General features: G+C 55.0%; 5 protein-coding genes across 5 annotated transcripts; 3 read left to right on the top strand and 2 right to left on the bottom strand.

Moving 5' to 3' along the window:
- Window positions 1-927: 927 nt before the first annotated feature.
- On the top strand, window positions 928-6,561 carry BKCO1_2500047 (ent-kaurene oxidase; the record flags this gene model as incomplete). Its single annotated transcript, XM_020273296.1, has 9 exons — window positions 928-1,227; window positions 1,337-1,373; window positions 1,442-1,533; window positions 1,676-1,760; window positions 1,822-2,335; window positions 2,430-2,596; window positions 2,686-3,089; window positions 3,551-4,080; window positions 4,137-6,561. The coding sequence occupies 9 exons, from the start codon at window positions 928-930 to the stop codon at window positions 6,559-6,561; spliced, it is 4,554 nt and encodes a 1,517-aa protein (XP_020130389.1).
- Window positions 6,562-7,653: 1,092 nt separating this feature from the next.
- On the top strand, window positions 7,654-9,439 carry BKCO1_2500048 (phenylacetaldoxime dehydratase; the record flags this gene model as incomplete). The annotated part of the gene is made up of 4 exons (XM_020273297.1): window positions 7,654-8,840; window positions 8,938-9,029; window positions 9,078-9,146; window positions 9,249-9,439. 4 exons carry the CDS (start codon window positions 7,654-7,656, stop codon window positions 9,437-9,439), a joined length of 1,539 nt encoding a protein of 512 aa, XP_020130393.1.
- Window positions 9,440-9,646: 207 nt separating this feature from the next.
- Window positions 9,647-10,247, bottom strand: BKCO1_2500049 (uncharacterized protein; the record flags this gene model as incomplete). Its single annotated transcript, XM_020273298.1, has 2 exons — window positions 9,647-10,122; window positions 10,181-10,247. 2 exons carry the CDS (start codon window positions 10,245-10,247, stop codon window positions 9,647-9,649), a joined length of 543 nt encoding a protein of 180 aa, XP_020130392.1.
- Window positions 10,248-11,493: 1,246 nt separating this feature from the next.
- Window positions 11,494-13,225, bottom strand: BKCO1_2500050 (uncharacterized protein; the record flags this gene model as incomplete). The annotated part of the gene is made up of 4 exons (XM_020273300.1): window positions 11,494-12,378; window positions 12,430-12,680; window positions 12,729-12,767; window positions 12,820-13,225. 4 exons carry the CDS (start codon window positions 13,223-13,225, stop codon window positions 11,494-11,496), a joined length of 1,581 nt encoding a protein of 526 aa, XP_020130414.1.
- Window positions 13,226-14,469: 1,244 nt separating this feature from the next.
- Window positions 14,470-14,745, top strand: BKCO1_2500051 (uncharacterized protein; the record flags this gene model as incomplete). The annotated part of the gene is made up of 2 exons (XM_020273301.1): window positions 14,470-14,587; window positions 14,642-14,745. The coding sequence occupies 2 exons, from the start codon at window positions 14,470-14,472 to the stop codon at window positions 14,743-14,745; spliced, it is 222 nt and encodes a 73-aa protein (XP_020130413.1).
- Window positions 14,746-15,526: the final 781 nt, after the last annotated feature.

Below are 15,526 nucleotides of genomic sequence, written 5' to 3' on the forward strand. Positions count from 1 at the left end.
AGAGCTTGGAGAGGACGCCCGAGGAGTACGCCATGGAGATTTGTGACACGCGGCCGACCTATCTGCGACGCCCGTCCGCGCTCTCTCGCTTGACCGCGCCAACATGAGATGATGGCGGCGCTCGGCCTCGGCAATAAAGTCGTCACCGGCCAGGGAATAGCACTTCAGCCGGGGCGTTTCTGGTGGCGTGGGCCCACCACCCGACGAGTGGCTGCGGGGGACGGGAGGGAGTTTTGCTGGTCAACCTTGTCAACCTTGCTCTCGGACCTTCTCCGCAGCGAACCCAAGGCTTACGCTACCTGCCTGGGCTGGCTCGAGCCACGTACATGAACGGCCCCGGCCCTGTTTTATCCGCACAACTCTAACAGGACCTTCTTCGTCAGTGCATATTAAAGAGCGATCATTCGGCACTTTCTGTGGCCTTGCTTTTTAGCCCTACGCACCTACCTGCCGCTTCCTTCCGCTCCATCCCCCTGCCATTGATTGCAACAACATCTCGCTTTTCTAACTCTGAGTTGACTTTCGGCTTCGTCTTCTGTCGTCGGAGAACTGTCATCCAGGGTAAAGAGTAGAACATGGGCCGTCAGTTCTTGACTGGAACAAAGACTAGATCGGATTAACCATAAACTGTCCCCCATTCTCCTCCTCGCCTGCGGCACAGGTAGAGAACCCATGTTGACTGAAGTCGACTAAAAGAGACATCATTCATTTCGGCCTTGGTCGATCATCTCCACCTTAGGTGCGCGGCTTGAGACACCTTCTCTTTCCACTCTCGCTTTTCTCTTCTACCATTGTGGAGGTCTCTCCTCTTCCTCGCCCTCATCTAGCACCTACCTACGCTCAGGCCCTCAGCTCCTTCCGCTATCATCACCACCACCCGCTTATACCGTTTCGACTCCCCCGGCCCTTCAGCCTCCCATCGAAACGATGGCGTCGCCTTCCAATGTCTCGTTCCTCCACGATCCTCTCTTCCTTGCCCGCCGCGATCTGCACGTCGAAATGCCTGGCTTCGTCCTCGACAACGTCCGGCTCTTGTTCTTCACTTCAACTCCCGCAGTCCTGGCCAGCATCATTGCTGCGGCTGCCGCCGTCACCGCTGCGGTGGTCTGGACAAGAGACCCGTTGGCCGCGTTCTCGGTCATTGGGCAGGAATGGGGGGACGAGAACAAGAGGAGGGAGAGGTTTGTAATGGACGCGAAGAAGATTTATTTGGAGGGTTATAAGAAGGTTCGCTGCCACACCGTTTCACCCGCACTCTCGCTTGTTGGTGTGTAGACGAGATGGAGGGTTTGAGGGTTGAATCAGTGTGCTGATAGTTGGATTATGTGTTGTGCAGTTCAAAGATGGCGTGTATCAGATCACGACTGTGAGACGTAAGCGCTGCCGTAAATCGGAAGGAGGGGAAAGTTCTGAGCTGACTCGTTCCGTGGGGGTGTCAAAGGATCCAAAACGATCGTCATCGCGCCCAAGTTTCTCGATGAGCTGAGGAAGCTGCCGGATGACGTGGTGTGCAACCAGTGCGCCGCCGATGAGGTGAGTGAAAAGACACCACACTTGTTTGTCCGTCAGTCGTCGTTGACGACTCCTCGTCCCCAACCGCCCCCTCCCAAGCAGACGTCCGACTCCATCCACAAACCAGCCAGCTAACCACCACCACCACCACCCGCCCCACCAGACCCTCGAGTCCAAATACACCAACCTCAACACCCACGAGCCCCTCCACGGGCACGTCATGAAAACCCTCCTCACACCCAACCTCCGTACGTTCCCCCCTCCCCCTCCCGCTCCCCTCCCCCCTCACCACTGACCACCCCCTCCCAGGCCGCCTCAACCCCCGCATCGCCGAGACCATCACCATCACCACCGCCATCCACCTCCGCCTCCCCGCCTCCACCACCACCTGGTCCCCCCTCAACGCCACCACCCCGCTCCTCCACATCGTCGCCGCCGCCACCGGCGCCATCGGCGTCGGCACCCCCCTCTGCCTCGACCAGACGTATCTCGACGCCTCGGTGCAGTACGCCAGCAGCGTCATGCGCGCCATGGCGGCCGCGAGTCGCGTGCCCTGGTGGGCGAGGTGGTTGGTGGCGCCGTGGTTGAGGGAGTGCAGGGAGGTGAGGGTGAGGGAGAGGGATGTGGGGGCGTTGGTGGGGGGGTTGGTGAGGGAGAGGAGGATGAAGGAGGGGAAGAAGGGAGACGGGGAGGGGGATATGTTGGGGTGGTTTGTGGAGAGCGGGGCGAGGTTTGGGGTCGATGAGGAGTGGAAGGTCGTGCGGGCTTATCTGGGGTTCGTGTTTGCGGCCGTGCATTCGACGACCGTGGTGGTGGTGAATGTGTGAGTGGGGTGTTTTTCATTTTTTTTTTTCATCGTTTCCCCCCTTTTGTTTGTCTCCGAGGAAAGGATGGAGAAAATTGACGTTGTGATGTAGGCTGTTCAACCTCGCCGCCATGCCCGACTTCACAACGGAGCTTCGCGAGGAAATCACAACCGTCCTGGCCCGACACGACGGCGTGATGACGTTCCAAGCCCTCCAAGAAATGACGAAGCTCGACTCCTTCATGAAAGAAACCCTCCGCCTCTACCCCCTCCAATTCGGTACAACCTTCCCCCCACTCTCCGACCCAGTCCCTGCTCGCCCCCTCCCCCCCTTCATCCCCATCCCGCTGACCCGCCCAAAAAAACAGCAAACTTCCAACGCAAAGTCCTCAAACCCTTCGCCCTCTCCACCGGCCCCGTCATCCCCGCCCACACCGTCATCGAAGTCCCCAGCATGGCCGTCTCGCTCGACCCCGCCCGCTTCCCCGACCCCACCCGCTTCGACCCGCTGCGCTTCCACCGCCTGCGCACCGCGCCCGCCGCCGACCCCTCCAAGCACCAGTTCGCCACCGTCGCCGAGGATAGCACCAACTTCGGCTGGGGCCGCCACGCGTGTCCCGGCAGGTTCTTCGCCGCGAATGAGATCAAGATGGTCGTGGCGGCCGTGGTGCGGGGGTGGGACGTGAAGATGCCTGAGGCGGGGGAGGGGGAGGGCGAGGCGGAGAGGGAGTGGGAGGGGAGGAGGTGGAGGAATTGGGAGTATGGGAATTTTGTGAGTGGTGGTGTCCCTTGCTCCTGTTTTGGTTTTTTTTTTCTTTTTCTTTTTTTTTATCGTGGTGGATCGCTCGTTGGGTTGCTAGAGAGCGGATGGCTGACTGGTGCGTGCAGTGTTTTCCTGTTCCTACGAGGGAGCTGTTGTTTAGGAAGATTGTGCCGTAGGACGTCCGTTATACGCAGAATGGTAATGCAGAGATTTGGAGGTACCATGCACCTTGCGATGTTTTGAAGATATGCGTTCGAAGTCGTAGGTACCGGGGCTGTGCATATGCAGTCATCGGCTTGGCGTCAGCAGCTGATCCAAGCGTCGGACCCCTCTCCAGGCAGCCACGGCACTTGGATGTGCGTCTGTAGGGAAAGGAATGCCAATTGGCGGATGCCACGCCATAGATAGCCGCCGGGTTGCGGATTTCCCCCTAAACCAATAATGAGCATGCATACGTCCGCAGCCTACAGAAATACCGAACCCCGCGCGCAAACCTCGCTCGGTGGTTCTCTTTTCCGTCTCTTTTCGCCAACGTTCATCGTCGGCTCGCTGACTGTTCGCGGGTTGTCGATGGCATGGATCCTATCAGCACATTCTCCTTGGCAGCAGGCGTCATACAGGTTGTCGACTACGGGACCCGTGTTCTCTCCACCACCTACCAAATCTATCAGTCCGGGTCGGGCCAGACTACGCGCGATGTCGAGCTGTCAAGCTTATCTCAGGATCTTTCCGATTTGAGCGAGCGGCTGAAGAAGAGGCCTTCGGGAACACCTGAGAACGCCTTGCTTCATTTGTGCGACCGCTGCGTAGAAGCCAGTGATGAGCTGCAGAGGGCCATCGATGCTCTCCGAGCGCGGGGAACAACAAGAATCAGTGTCGCCGCGAGCAGCTTAGTTTCGGCTCTGAAATCCATCTGGACCGAGGACAAGATTGGGAGGTTGCGCGATCGCTTGTCAGAGATTCGGTCTCAGATGACGATCGCGACTCTAGTCTCTGTCTGGTATGAGATCCTTGGCGGGGCTCCTAATGACTTGAGGATGCTGATAGGTGTCGTAGGGAAGAGACTCAGCTGGACAGCCAGAGACACGTCGAATTGAGAGACCGGCTCGATGAAATCGCCGAGAAGCTTGACCGTCGCGACACATCAGCTCATCGATTTGCAATTGAGCTCAAGGGAATGACATCGCAAGACGAGGAGAGCCAATCTTCACGAAAGAATCACGAGCTGGTCCGAATCATTTGGAACACTGATCGGTCGTTTTGGGCTCTCAATCAAAGTGGCCAGCAGTTCAATGCTCCTCAGTCTGTGGATCGATCTTCATACGACGACGTTCCGGTGGCCGCCAAGGTCTTGAGCAATCTATGGTATAGCGACATGGAATCCCGAGGAGAAGCTATCCCCAATGCCTATGCAGATACTTTTGAATGGATCTTCCGCGACGAACACGTGGATGAACACGGACAAGAGTTGAAGTGGTCAAGCTTTCCAGCTTGGCTTCGGCAGGACTCACGCTCCATCTACTGGATAACTGGCAAGCCCGGCTCGGGGAAGTCGACCCTCATGAAGTTCATCTTCGAGCATGAACAACTGCGGCGCCACCTCCAGGACTACGCCAAAGATCTGCCGCTGATGCTTGCCGGCTTCTTCTTCTGGAATCCCGGCTCCAAGATGCAAAAGTCCCACGAAGGCCTCATCAGGGCTCTTTTACATCAATGTCTGACTGTCCGACGGGATTTGATCTCCGTCGTTCTACCCAGACGTTGGGCATTATACAGTCTTCTCGGGCACGATTCAACCGCCCCAGATTGGTCCTGGGGAGAGCTAAAGGAGTCGTTCGAGATTCTCTGCTCTTATCACGGAAAGGAATTCCAGCTTGCTCTGTTTCTGGACGGGCTTGATGAGTTTGACGGAACTCACGTGGACCTCATACAATGGGCAAAGGACAACATTGCTTGTCGCGATATCAAACTTTGTGTCTCGAGCCGACCCTGGAACATATTCTCGGATGCGTTTGGCCAGGGCCACTCCTTGACGATGCAAGACCTGACGAGACGTGACATTGAACATTTCGTCAAGGCGGAATTCGACAACAGCCCCGCGTTCCAGGACTTGAGAGGGATCTACGAGCTTGAGACGAATCGACTTCTCAGCGAAATCACACGGAAGGCCCAAGGCGTCTTTTTGTGGGTCAACCTCGTCGTTCGGTCTCTGTTAGAGACTTTGACCGACAGCCCATCTTTGTCACATGTTGAGGCAGTACTAGCTGAGATCCCGGCCGACATAGCTGGCCTGTACAACTCAATATGGCGCTCGATACCGACCGAGAGACTTCCGACATCGTCCAAACTGTTCCAACTTTGCGTAATTCAGGATCCAAATGAGCACCACGTCACAGTTGAGATGTTTTGGCGCGCCACTGAAGGGAGCTTTGCCAAATCCCGGCCTGTGGCAATGGATGAAAACGCACGCAAACGCATTACAAATGTTATGAAACGACTGCTGGACGGGCATACCCGCGGAATCCTAGAGATATCTTCAAATCAGGTTCAGTTTCTACACCGCTCAGCTAGGGACTGGATAACAGACGCCGGGATTTGGGGAGAAATATGCTCCAAAGCGCCAGCAGACTTTGACCCACATATGGATCTGCTCGAGGCCTACCTGGCCCAGCCACCAACGGTCATAGGGAGTGAGACGGACCTATTATCAGGATTCGTCCATAAATTCCTTTTTTACGCACGCGGTGCCTCGAAGTCAATTAAAGTTACGGAAGATCGACTTGTACAAGCTCTCGACCGCGCTAATGAGCTGGCCTGCGACTTGAGCGTAGCCTCTCCTCATATTACCAGGAAATTGTCAGTCGATTCAACGCATCCTGACCGCGACGAATATTCTCTTCGACACTGGTCGACCGTTCAATATTTTAATATCGATAAGGAAAACTCGTTTGTCGGCATTGCTGCACAGTACGGTGTTTTTAAATATGTTCAAGCAAAGGTCTCGGCGAACAGACGTCTTTTGGAGTCGAAACCTAACAGAGTCTCACTGCTGGAAAACGCAGTTTTCCCTGGCCTTACTTCCATACAGCTCCATACGAGATATGGACTGTACGATATTCTTCCACAGGGTTCAGTAGGCGAGGAGCAAGCACGAATCGTCCGATTTCTTCTCGACGCCAGCAGTGCGCACTACAGGACGGCCTTCGGCCGCTCATTGTACGATACTCTGCTGGAAGTACAAGGTGCCAAGAGAGTGTCGATGATGATGCCTATATCTCCCGAGTGGTACGTTGAGGCTCGGAAAATTCTGGAAGAGTATGGGTATGGTCACGAGGCAGCCAGGCCCGAGATAGCCAGGCCTGAGGCAGCCAGGCCCGAGGCAGCCATGCTCGAGGTAGCCAAGCCTGAGGTAGCCAAGATTGTGAAGGCGAAAAAGCTCGGAAGGCTTCTGAGAAGAATGCGTACGAAGCTCGTGAATTGATTCGTGCAGTTGATTACGGAAGTATATCATGTAGCCTGTCTCTCGAGTATCCTGTCCAGTATTCAAGGTCCACGTCAGCGGCGCGTCAATCCATTTCTCCTTCAGCCGTGTCTTCTTGAACTGCCGTGTTCCCTCTTTCGTGAGCTCCCATCCGCAATTTTACATGTATCACTTATAGTATCCCTACTCAATCAAACTTGATATCCGGGTTGCAGGCTTTCTCGAGGCGAACAAGGATGCCTCCTACTCGGCCAACTCCAATCAAACTTGGACATCGGTGTTCCGCCAGGCGATGCAGTTCGAGATCAATGTGTTTGGTAGTGCTGTCGGAGTGACTACTGGATCTGGTTAGTGTTGGTCCCATAGCAGACGTACGTATGCAACGTCAGCAATAATGTCTCGCTCAAAAAAGAAATGAGCGTGTACTCTTCAACGTCGACGAGTCACTTCGAGATAGCCAACACTTCAAGCGATCATGTCGCGTGCACTGACTAATGCCTTCGGTTGTCAGAGATTTCTCTATCGGCAGAGCCAATGAAGAAAAACTAACGCAGTCGGTTGATTACTCTCACCTCGGCAAATAGTGCAGATCTAGTGCCTGAAATATCCGCTCCATCCACCAATCCCTCCGCGCCCGTTCCGCTAATTATGTAGCGCCCGCTCGATACGTACGGCTGTGGCGGCGTCATTCCGCGTCCGCGTATGCAGCATGCAGGGAAAACGGGCTTGCAGGCGCCGCCGAAACCTCCCTTATCCAACCGCGTACATCCGCTCCAAGACAAACAGCTCTTTCACAATGCGGGTGTAATCCGGCGTTCCCGCTGGACGGGATAGTAAGCCTTGGATGTGAGCCGCTCAGACAGAAGTATGTACATACATATAAAAGTGTCTGGGGTCAGCGCGGGGTTGGTGGCCTACCACAATGAATAAGCACACCAAAGTCATCTTATAATTGTGTCCACTCTCTCTCCTCGCTCTCTACCTCTCTTTCTCTCTCCACACCCACTCTTCCCTCATACGCACCAGTCCTCTCCTCCCTCCTCAGCCCACCAACCCACCCCAAAAAAACAACAACCCCCGCAAGGAAGAAAAATGCTCGAACCAGCCATCCCCCCGCACCTCCTCCTCCCCCGCACCCAACCCCCCCGCCTCCCCGCACCGGACTTCGCCCCTCCCATCGCCGCATACACCGCACGCTTCCCCCAATCCGTCTCCCACCTCGTCATGGCCACCGTCTGCGCCCAAGCCCGCGACACGCGCACCACCCTCGACGCAGCCGGCGTCCTAGCGCCCGTGCTCGCATGCCTGCAGCGCGGTGCCGCCTCCGCCTCCGCCTCCGCCTCCGCCGTTCCCGACGAAACCACCCACAACAACAACAACAACAACAACAACAACAACAACAACAACAACAATAACAACACCGACCAGAAGAACGACTCACCCACCAACACCACCACCGCCCCCCACCCCACCGCCCACGACCTCATCACCTTCCACGACGTCGCCGGCCGCCATACCGTCGGCGTCATCGCCTACTTCGCCTGCTCCCGCCCAGCCTTCGCGTCCTGGTCCCGCCGCAGCGGCTTCGACGCGTGGTGGCAAGCGCTCGTTCCCGGCGCGGAACCGGTCGGCTGGTTCAGAGAAGTGTTTTTCCCCAGCGTCGACAGGTACGAGACGGTGTTCTCGTCGAGCGGGGAGGGGCCGGGCGGCGTGGGCGAGGGCGCGGCGCGGGTGGAGGGGATGCGGTTGAGCGGGGCGGTGAGGGAGCATGTTTATTGGGGGAGTATGAGGGATCGGTTGCCGAGGGGGCAGGTGGATGGGTTGGTTGGTGAGGGGGGGGAGGGAGTGAGGGGCGGGGTGGAGGGGACGGAGCGGAGGAGGGTGGTGGTGGGGGGGAGGGGGAATTTGTGCGTGATTCGGTCGGGGCAGGATTGGTCGGGGATGGTGGAGGGGGAGAGGAGGTTGTATCTCGAGACGATGCATCCGGTGTTGGTGAGGGGGATGGATTTCTTGCGGGATGAGGGGCGGGAGGTTGGGTGTCATTGTTGTCGGTTTGTGACGGAGCTGGATCCGGTGGATGCGGAGAGGGAGACGGAGCGCACGTTTGGGTTTGCGTTTTTTAGGGACATGGAGGCGCTGGAGAGGTGGTCCAAGTCGCATCGGACGCATGTGGACATCTTTGGCCGCTTTTTGCAGTACGTCAAGGAGCTGGATGGGAATATCTCGTTGCGGCTTTTCCATGAGGTGCTGGTTCTCACGCCGGAGCAGCAGCTTTTGGAGTACGTGGGGTGCCATCCGCAGACGGGGCTTCTCGGTCTTTAGTGTGAGACTTGGATGATTCGTCTCTCTGTCGACATTAGCCAACGTCGGTTAAAGCGGTATCAGTCTATCCAACGGTACCTGGATTCTTTCCTTGACTATGGCTTCGACGACAATATCCTGGATGCATACCACCAACACTTGGAACCGTACATAAACCCTTTTCAATTAGGTGAAATCCACGACTCTATCTACAGTAGCCGCCTTGCTCGAGCTAGATGTGGAATACTGCGAGAAGAATGGTATCAAATTGATCTTCCATCCGGGTAAGCGCAATAACGTGCAACCAAGAGTGGGATTCTGTAATAGGGGCATCGAAGTTGGAGTAAAAGGTGACAAAGGTGATTGCATTACTGTTTCTATGACAGGGAATAATTACCCTAGTGGGAGTCTACTCTACGAGGCATTTCCTATTCCAGACGTTGACGAGGATTCAGACGATGACGATGACTCAGACCTTGACTATGGTCTAGAGCTTGACGAGATTTCAGATGTTGGGGAAGTCTTAGAGGATGATGAAGGAGAGGAATTACTATCTTATTTCATGTTTACGGTTTAGGTTCCTACAAATTCCATCTCCAGGAACGAATATGGAGCCGAGGCAAGATATCCAGGGCGATGGATGAAGGATGAGAAGCAAGGAGATCTTATGTAGGATTTTTGCATTTCATTCTAGTTGGTGTTGGAGCTGGCTACCTAGTATACGTCGTAAGTAAGGATTACCAAAGCAACCCCGCAGACATTCGTCTTTCGCACGCGGTAGTCATCAAATAGTCGCCGCCACAACAGCCGCCACGCCCCCCAGCGCAGGCAGCACACTCCTCACCCCATTCAGCCACATCCACCTCCCCAGCAACTCCTCCACCTCCGATTCCTCCTCCCTTGAGGCCGGTGCTGCCACCCCCTGCCTGCCGATCTCTTCCGAGTTCTTGATCAGCTTGTTGTTCGTTCCCCGCATCGTCAAGATCGTGTACGGCACGATTCCAATCGTCAGCGCCGCCGCGGCGCCGTATAGGTAAAGCGGCCGCAGCACAGAGCCATGAGGTGCTCCTACGTGGCGCGTCGACCACGCGAGGAATGATAACGACGCCGTGGTCAGGGCGGCGATGGGCGGGTTCTGCGCTTTGCCCCGTTCGTAGGTGTGGCGCCAGAGGCGCGTCAGGGATACGGTGGTCGCGGCGCCGTCGTGGAAGGCGGAGGTGCAGGCCGGGACGGAGATCAGGGCGAGTGCAGCGATGTTTCCTGTGGGAGGTGGAAGTTAGTGAGGGATGGTGGGTGAGAAGTGTGGGCAAGAACGTACCGGAGAGCCAGAATGCGCCGCCGATGCCGATGGCGCGGGCGATGAGAATTGTGAATGTCGTGGACATTGCTGAACTTAGTTGATGGAATTTGTTTGAGAGTTTTACTGGGAAAGTGACAGTGATGATAGAGGGATTCCTGGTGTGCAGGCGGGGTAAATTTTATATATAGACGTTGGCTGCCTTGGATCGGATGCAATGGTCACGGACATCATACGACTGGGATCGGGGAGTCGGGATTTCGGAGGACCGAATGCTTGCAACTCCGCATCCGAGTCGCCAATCCTACGACCGGAATCCGGGGACGGGCTCATAACCGCTTAGCGCTGACCCGAGGCGGGACACCGAGATCCGTGTCTTCCGTCTCCGGCTTTTGCAAAACTGCATTCGGAGAGACACTGTGAAGAGTCTTACGATCAGAGGGTCTCAACTCATCTAGTGTATGCACTTCGTTTAATCTCTCATCTTTCTGTCCGGCGGCCAATAACTGCAAGACTGAAAGCAAATCAAGAAAAAGAAATTAGAAAATGAAAACCTCCAGACTACAGCATTTGAAACAATCTCTTAAGGGATGTGTTTGGGACCAATCCCCAAGACCCGCATGACGAGCTACCGGAAATTTATTACAATGCTTGTTAGCGTACGGTCTATGATGAAAAGGGCAGCAATAGCGATGATGAGATAGATCTTGACTGAGCGGGCGTCTGTTAACCTGGTCTTTTAGTAGCAGAATAGAGCTGATCAACTGAACAGCATTCCTGAGAGGCGTTAGCAGGCTTCTTACTTACCGAAATAGACTAAATCTACCCAAAGGTAATGCTTAAAAGTGCTTGGATGCCTCCACCAAAATGGAGCCCGACTTCCTCAAGAGCTTAATCGAAATTCAAGATCAACGGAACTAAGGCAATAAAGTTCACGCAGAAAACAACATTTGGGTTTCCCTGAACACAGTAGACTACAAAGCCTGCTGGGATGGAAAGTAAAAGAAAATTGAGCCAGCTGCTGAATATAACATGGTTGAATTGGGTCCATGGAGCGATGACGGGCTCCTTTCTGATTCCCCTATAATCAAGGTTCCAACACCACGCATCATCAAACAAATTCCCATTCAAATACTTCAGCCCCGTATCACAAATAACCATGACCACCGTCTTCCCTAGCCCTTGCTCCTTCGCCAACTCCAGCGCGGCCACGACATTAAAACCCGACGACGTCACCACAAGCAACGCCTCCTTCGCCAACCGTCTCTCCATCTTCCTCACTTCAACCTCCGAAATCGCTCCGGCCTCATCATGCAGCTTAGCATCCAAGGTTTTTACCACCACGATTCCGATGACACCAGACATGTCTCGTCTACCACAGATGACCGGGATTGTAGCTGGCGGCGAGGCTCTCTGCAGAAGGCGTCCGTGGACGGGAACTGTGCGAGAACTTCCTCCAAGTCCTCGTAGCGCAGATCTAGCTGCCACATGAGTTGCGTGAGATGCTCTTCGAACCACTGCCGCGGCGATACGATGCGGCTGTCTTTCGTGGAGACGGCCCATCCAACGAAGAGAACCCAGAGCAAGCCGTGCAGATGCGCTGTCCGTATCCACTGGTCGATAAAACCGGGAGCGGACACCGTGGTGTGGAGTCGCTCAACGAGGAGATTATTCACGGCCGTTTGCAGCGGCATCTCTCTCAGCGCGGCAAGGAGGAAGAGCTGTGCTGTCTGAGCTACGGCGGAGCGTACTCTCTCGGCTGCCGACAAGGTCGGCGATCTCTCTTGGCGAGTTTTGGAATCCGCCAGGATAACTAGGAGCTTGTGTTCTGAGTCGTAGAAGGTTTTGCGCATCGCCGGCCTGTTCATGCGCGCATTCCATGATGGCTCCTGTGCGATGCTCAGGTGGTGCAGGCTGAGCAGTATCGAGTCCAAATCCGCTCCAACCGTCGGAAGCCGGCGCTGGCCCGACTGATGGCGAAGTGATGCTTGCCGTCGCAGCTCGGGCGGAAAGGCTTCGAGCCACTGCTGCACGCTTCGCGGAGAAAGCTCTTGGTGAAAAGCCGGGACCGTCATGTGGCGCATCGCATAATCATTCTCGCACCAGATGAGTCCGCTTTGTATGACTGGTGCGAATGCTTCGAGTCCGCCTCGAGCATGGGTGAGAGCGAACAAACCGGTGTAGTGCATGTCGGCAATCTCCCATGAGCCCTCGTTGCTCTACTATGTTGTAAGTAAGGATACAGCCCTAGACGGAAAGACGGCGCTTACTGCACACAGCGCCAGAGCGCCGACTGCACAAGCTATCGGGTCGGATATTGGACGTCCAGACGCGAGAAATTCCGTGACCATGGAATGTGCTCGTTGCTCCCATATTACGACTTCGGTGGTCATATCGACTCCACGCAATTTGCCGTATAGTATAGCGACGAAGTGGATTATTGCAAAAAACGAAACCGGTTCGAAGCCACTGACCCGCCAGAGAGACTCTGCCCACTTTGGTGACGTTACTGCCACGTCATCTGGTATTCATCAGTCGCGTGGCATAAAATCCCCCTTGAAACACTCACCGTAAGCGTATGGAGCCTGAGCGGGCATGTCGTGGAAATCTGGGATGCCACGTCAGCTAGGAGAAGGCGAACTCCCGAGCATTTCTCTTACAAAAATCCATCATGCTGCGATAAAAAGGCGTCTCCTTCACCGGCCGCGTTTCGAACGGGTCGAGCCGTCCCGAGCCAATGCCCCGAATTGTTTGCCGACCCAGACTTGTTGCAACAGCGGCTGACTGCCGGAGATTCCGGGTCCATTGTTGTATCCCGCTTCGCCGCTTCTTCTCGTTCACATGAAACTGGACGTGGCTTCGAATCTCGCGTTTGATTGAGCGCGCACGCGGCTTCGTCTTTTCCTGCTCGCTCGCCGCGTCTACGTGGACGAAGAGGAGAGGTCTCCGCGGGCTGTTCCCGCTTGCGGTAGCGGTGTGGAACGCTGGCGCCGCAGTGCGAAAAGCCAACTGGTGCGTTTCGGCAGGGTCGCTGACACCACTCGGGCCAGGTCGTTGCGGCGACATACTAGCTTCGGCCAGCCTTGGGTCGATCGGGTTACTTTGGTTGATTCGCGGGCTGGAGCTTGAGTTTGTCGTCAGTCCTGCTTCCCCGCATCTTATCAGAGTTGAGACTCGCTCAGCTTCGCAGGCGCACGAGCAGGCCAATCAGATAAGTCACCGAGCCCCTTGGCCGCAAGAGGACATTGTGTACGCTCTAATAGGTAATGATCGGCTGAAGTGTCATGCACACGAGCTCTCGATGAGGAAGGCGAAAGGTACCCGTTGCCACCAACTGAAGTTCGCAAAGAGTCGCACAAGCCGTAAGGGGCAAAAAACCTCTTTCGTGTTGGTACATACATGTGAAGTACGCTCTATCAGCTGGAAAATAGCTCTCCCTGCAATCGAAAAATGTGTTCGTCCAGCGCGTCTCGCCCCCACAGCCTTTACTATCTGCCACACCGACATTGTTCCGTCTCTTTTGAATGTCAAGACATAAGCTCTACCGCAGCTACATCATCTAAATACAACTGCAAATCACAACAAAATTTTCAGCTCGCTTCGAAATCATCCAGGTATGTTGACACTCACCACTTACAGACGTCTGTAGTTTATTGAGTAAAGCCCCACTGCGGAAAATAGATGAAGGCCGACACCGGTCAGAACCCAGGGACCGCAATGCACAAGTCTCATTTTGTAGCAAATTCGGGATTCCATGTTACCAGAATGAACATTGGCTAGGTTTGGTATTGTTGCGGGTGCTGCACCGGCGGGAATCGGGTCAATATGTGGGAATATGACTGTCCTGTTTGCGGCCACTCTGCTTGTGTCAGCTGTTCTTTTGAGTTTCACGGCAGTTGCCTAGGTGGGTGGGGCTGTGCAAGTGAGTCGAGGGGACAACTGGGACCGGGATATCCACCCGAGCGACTGTAATCGGCATCGAGGGTTTTGGGGAATCATAGATGATGGAAGAGAAGAACATGGCCACACCAATCCTCACCGGAATATGGAGGTGGGGCTGCGAAGAGTTCTACAAGGGAATGTTAGCCTATCGTAGTCGAGTGTTACCAGCACATTCTTAAGACTGGACAACATTCCGAGCTTGGTAAAAGGTAGTTATTCCCCCCCATAAATGTAGTACCATAGTTCATCCAAGAGCCACACGGTAGCAACATCCTCAGCCACGTGCCTCGAGACATTCCCTTCCGCGCACTCCACCCCGTTCCTACCCTGCGCCCCAGCAGAAACCCAACCGCACCACAACAACAAAAATGACTTTCACATCAACAATCCTCTACCCCAACTACCCGCACAAGAACTGTAACTTTAATTACTATCTCAACACGCACATGCCCCTAATCGAGGAGCTCTGGGTCCCGCTAGGAGCAGGTGTGTCCACTCCGATGCTTGCGTTTTGTTCAAATTGCTTAGTCAACCGGTTAGGATTCGTCGCCGAGTATAAGTACGTCATCTCCGCCGTCTCCCACAATGACGCCAATGCGCCCGCGATGCCGGATGCGACCGTACACAACGTTTTCTACGACTAATACTCTGCCATAGCAGCGACAGGTGCTCCAGGACTCATCTTCTGGTTTCTGTATGTCAAGCTTCCTGTGCCAGTGCGGACTCCAGATTGTCCGTGATTCGGAGAAGAGGACATGGAACAAACAGTTGAAGAGTACGGAGACAAGCACGTTTGTACGACTTACAAGATCAAGGATCTGTGGGATGCACGCGTAAAAGCATCCATGGTGCCGCTGGAAGAGGGTGTGCGGAAGAAATGATGGGCGTATTGTTCTGCAGGTCGGAGACGCAATACACAAGGTGAGTTTGATTCATCCATCCGCCGTGATTCCGCATTGGAGCATCACCTGCAGGCCACCATCAACGCCGGGATCGGCGGGAACACGGCATACAAAGGCATCGCGTGCTTGACCAACAGCCTCGTCGAGCTTCTGGCGAAATCGCCGGCACCGTCGCTTGGACAATTCGGTGCAGCCTTTGACAAGTTCGAGGCAACACATAGTCTACGCGCCTAGTTATCAAGCTGTCGTGTCTAGTCACGCGATACGAAGCCTAAGACACGCGGTGACTGAAGCTTGCGTCTCGCTGGTTGAGTCCCTGGGCAAGTGACTCGCGCAAGGCGGATGCCTACGTCTCATACTTTGGGAAGGCTTCGTATCTCACTTATCTCTCAAATCCGGATGAGATGGTGGGAGCGCAAGCCAAGCCGTGAGCAGGGGTGCTTTTGTCTCTCTGATCGGTCTTGTCATTGGCTGGCTGAACAGGGGTGCAACCTTCCCTTAAGAGTACAGGGGGTGGGGGTCT

The sequence above is a fragment of the Diplodia corticola genome (genome assembly GCF_001883845.1).
Source record: "Diplodia corticola strain CBS 112549 chromosome Unknown scaffold25, whole genome shotgun sequence".
Lineage (NCBI taxonomy): Eukaryota > Fungi > Ascomycota > Dothideomycetes > Botryosphaeriales > Botryosphaeriaceae > Diplodia > Diplodia corticola.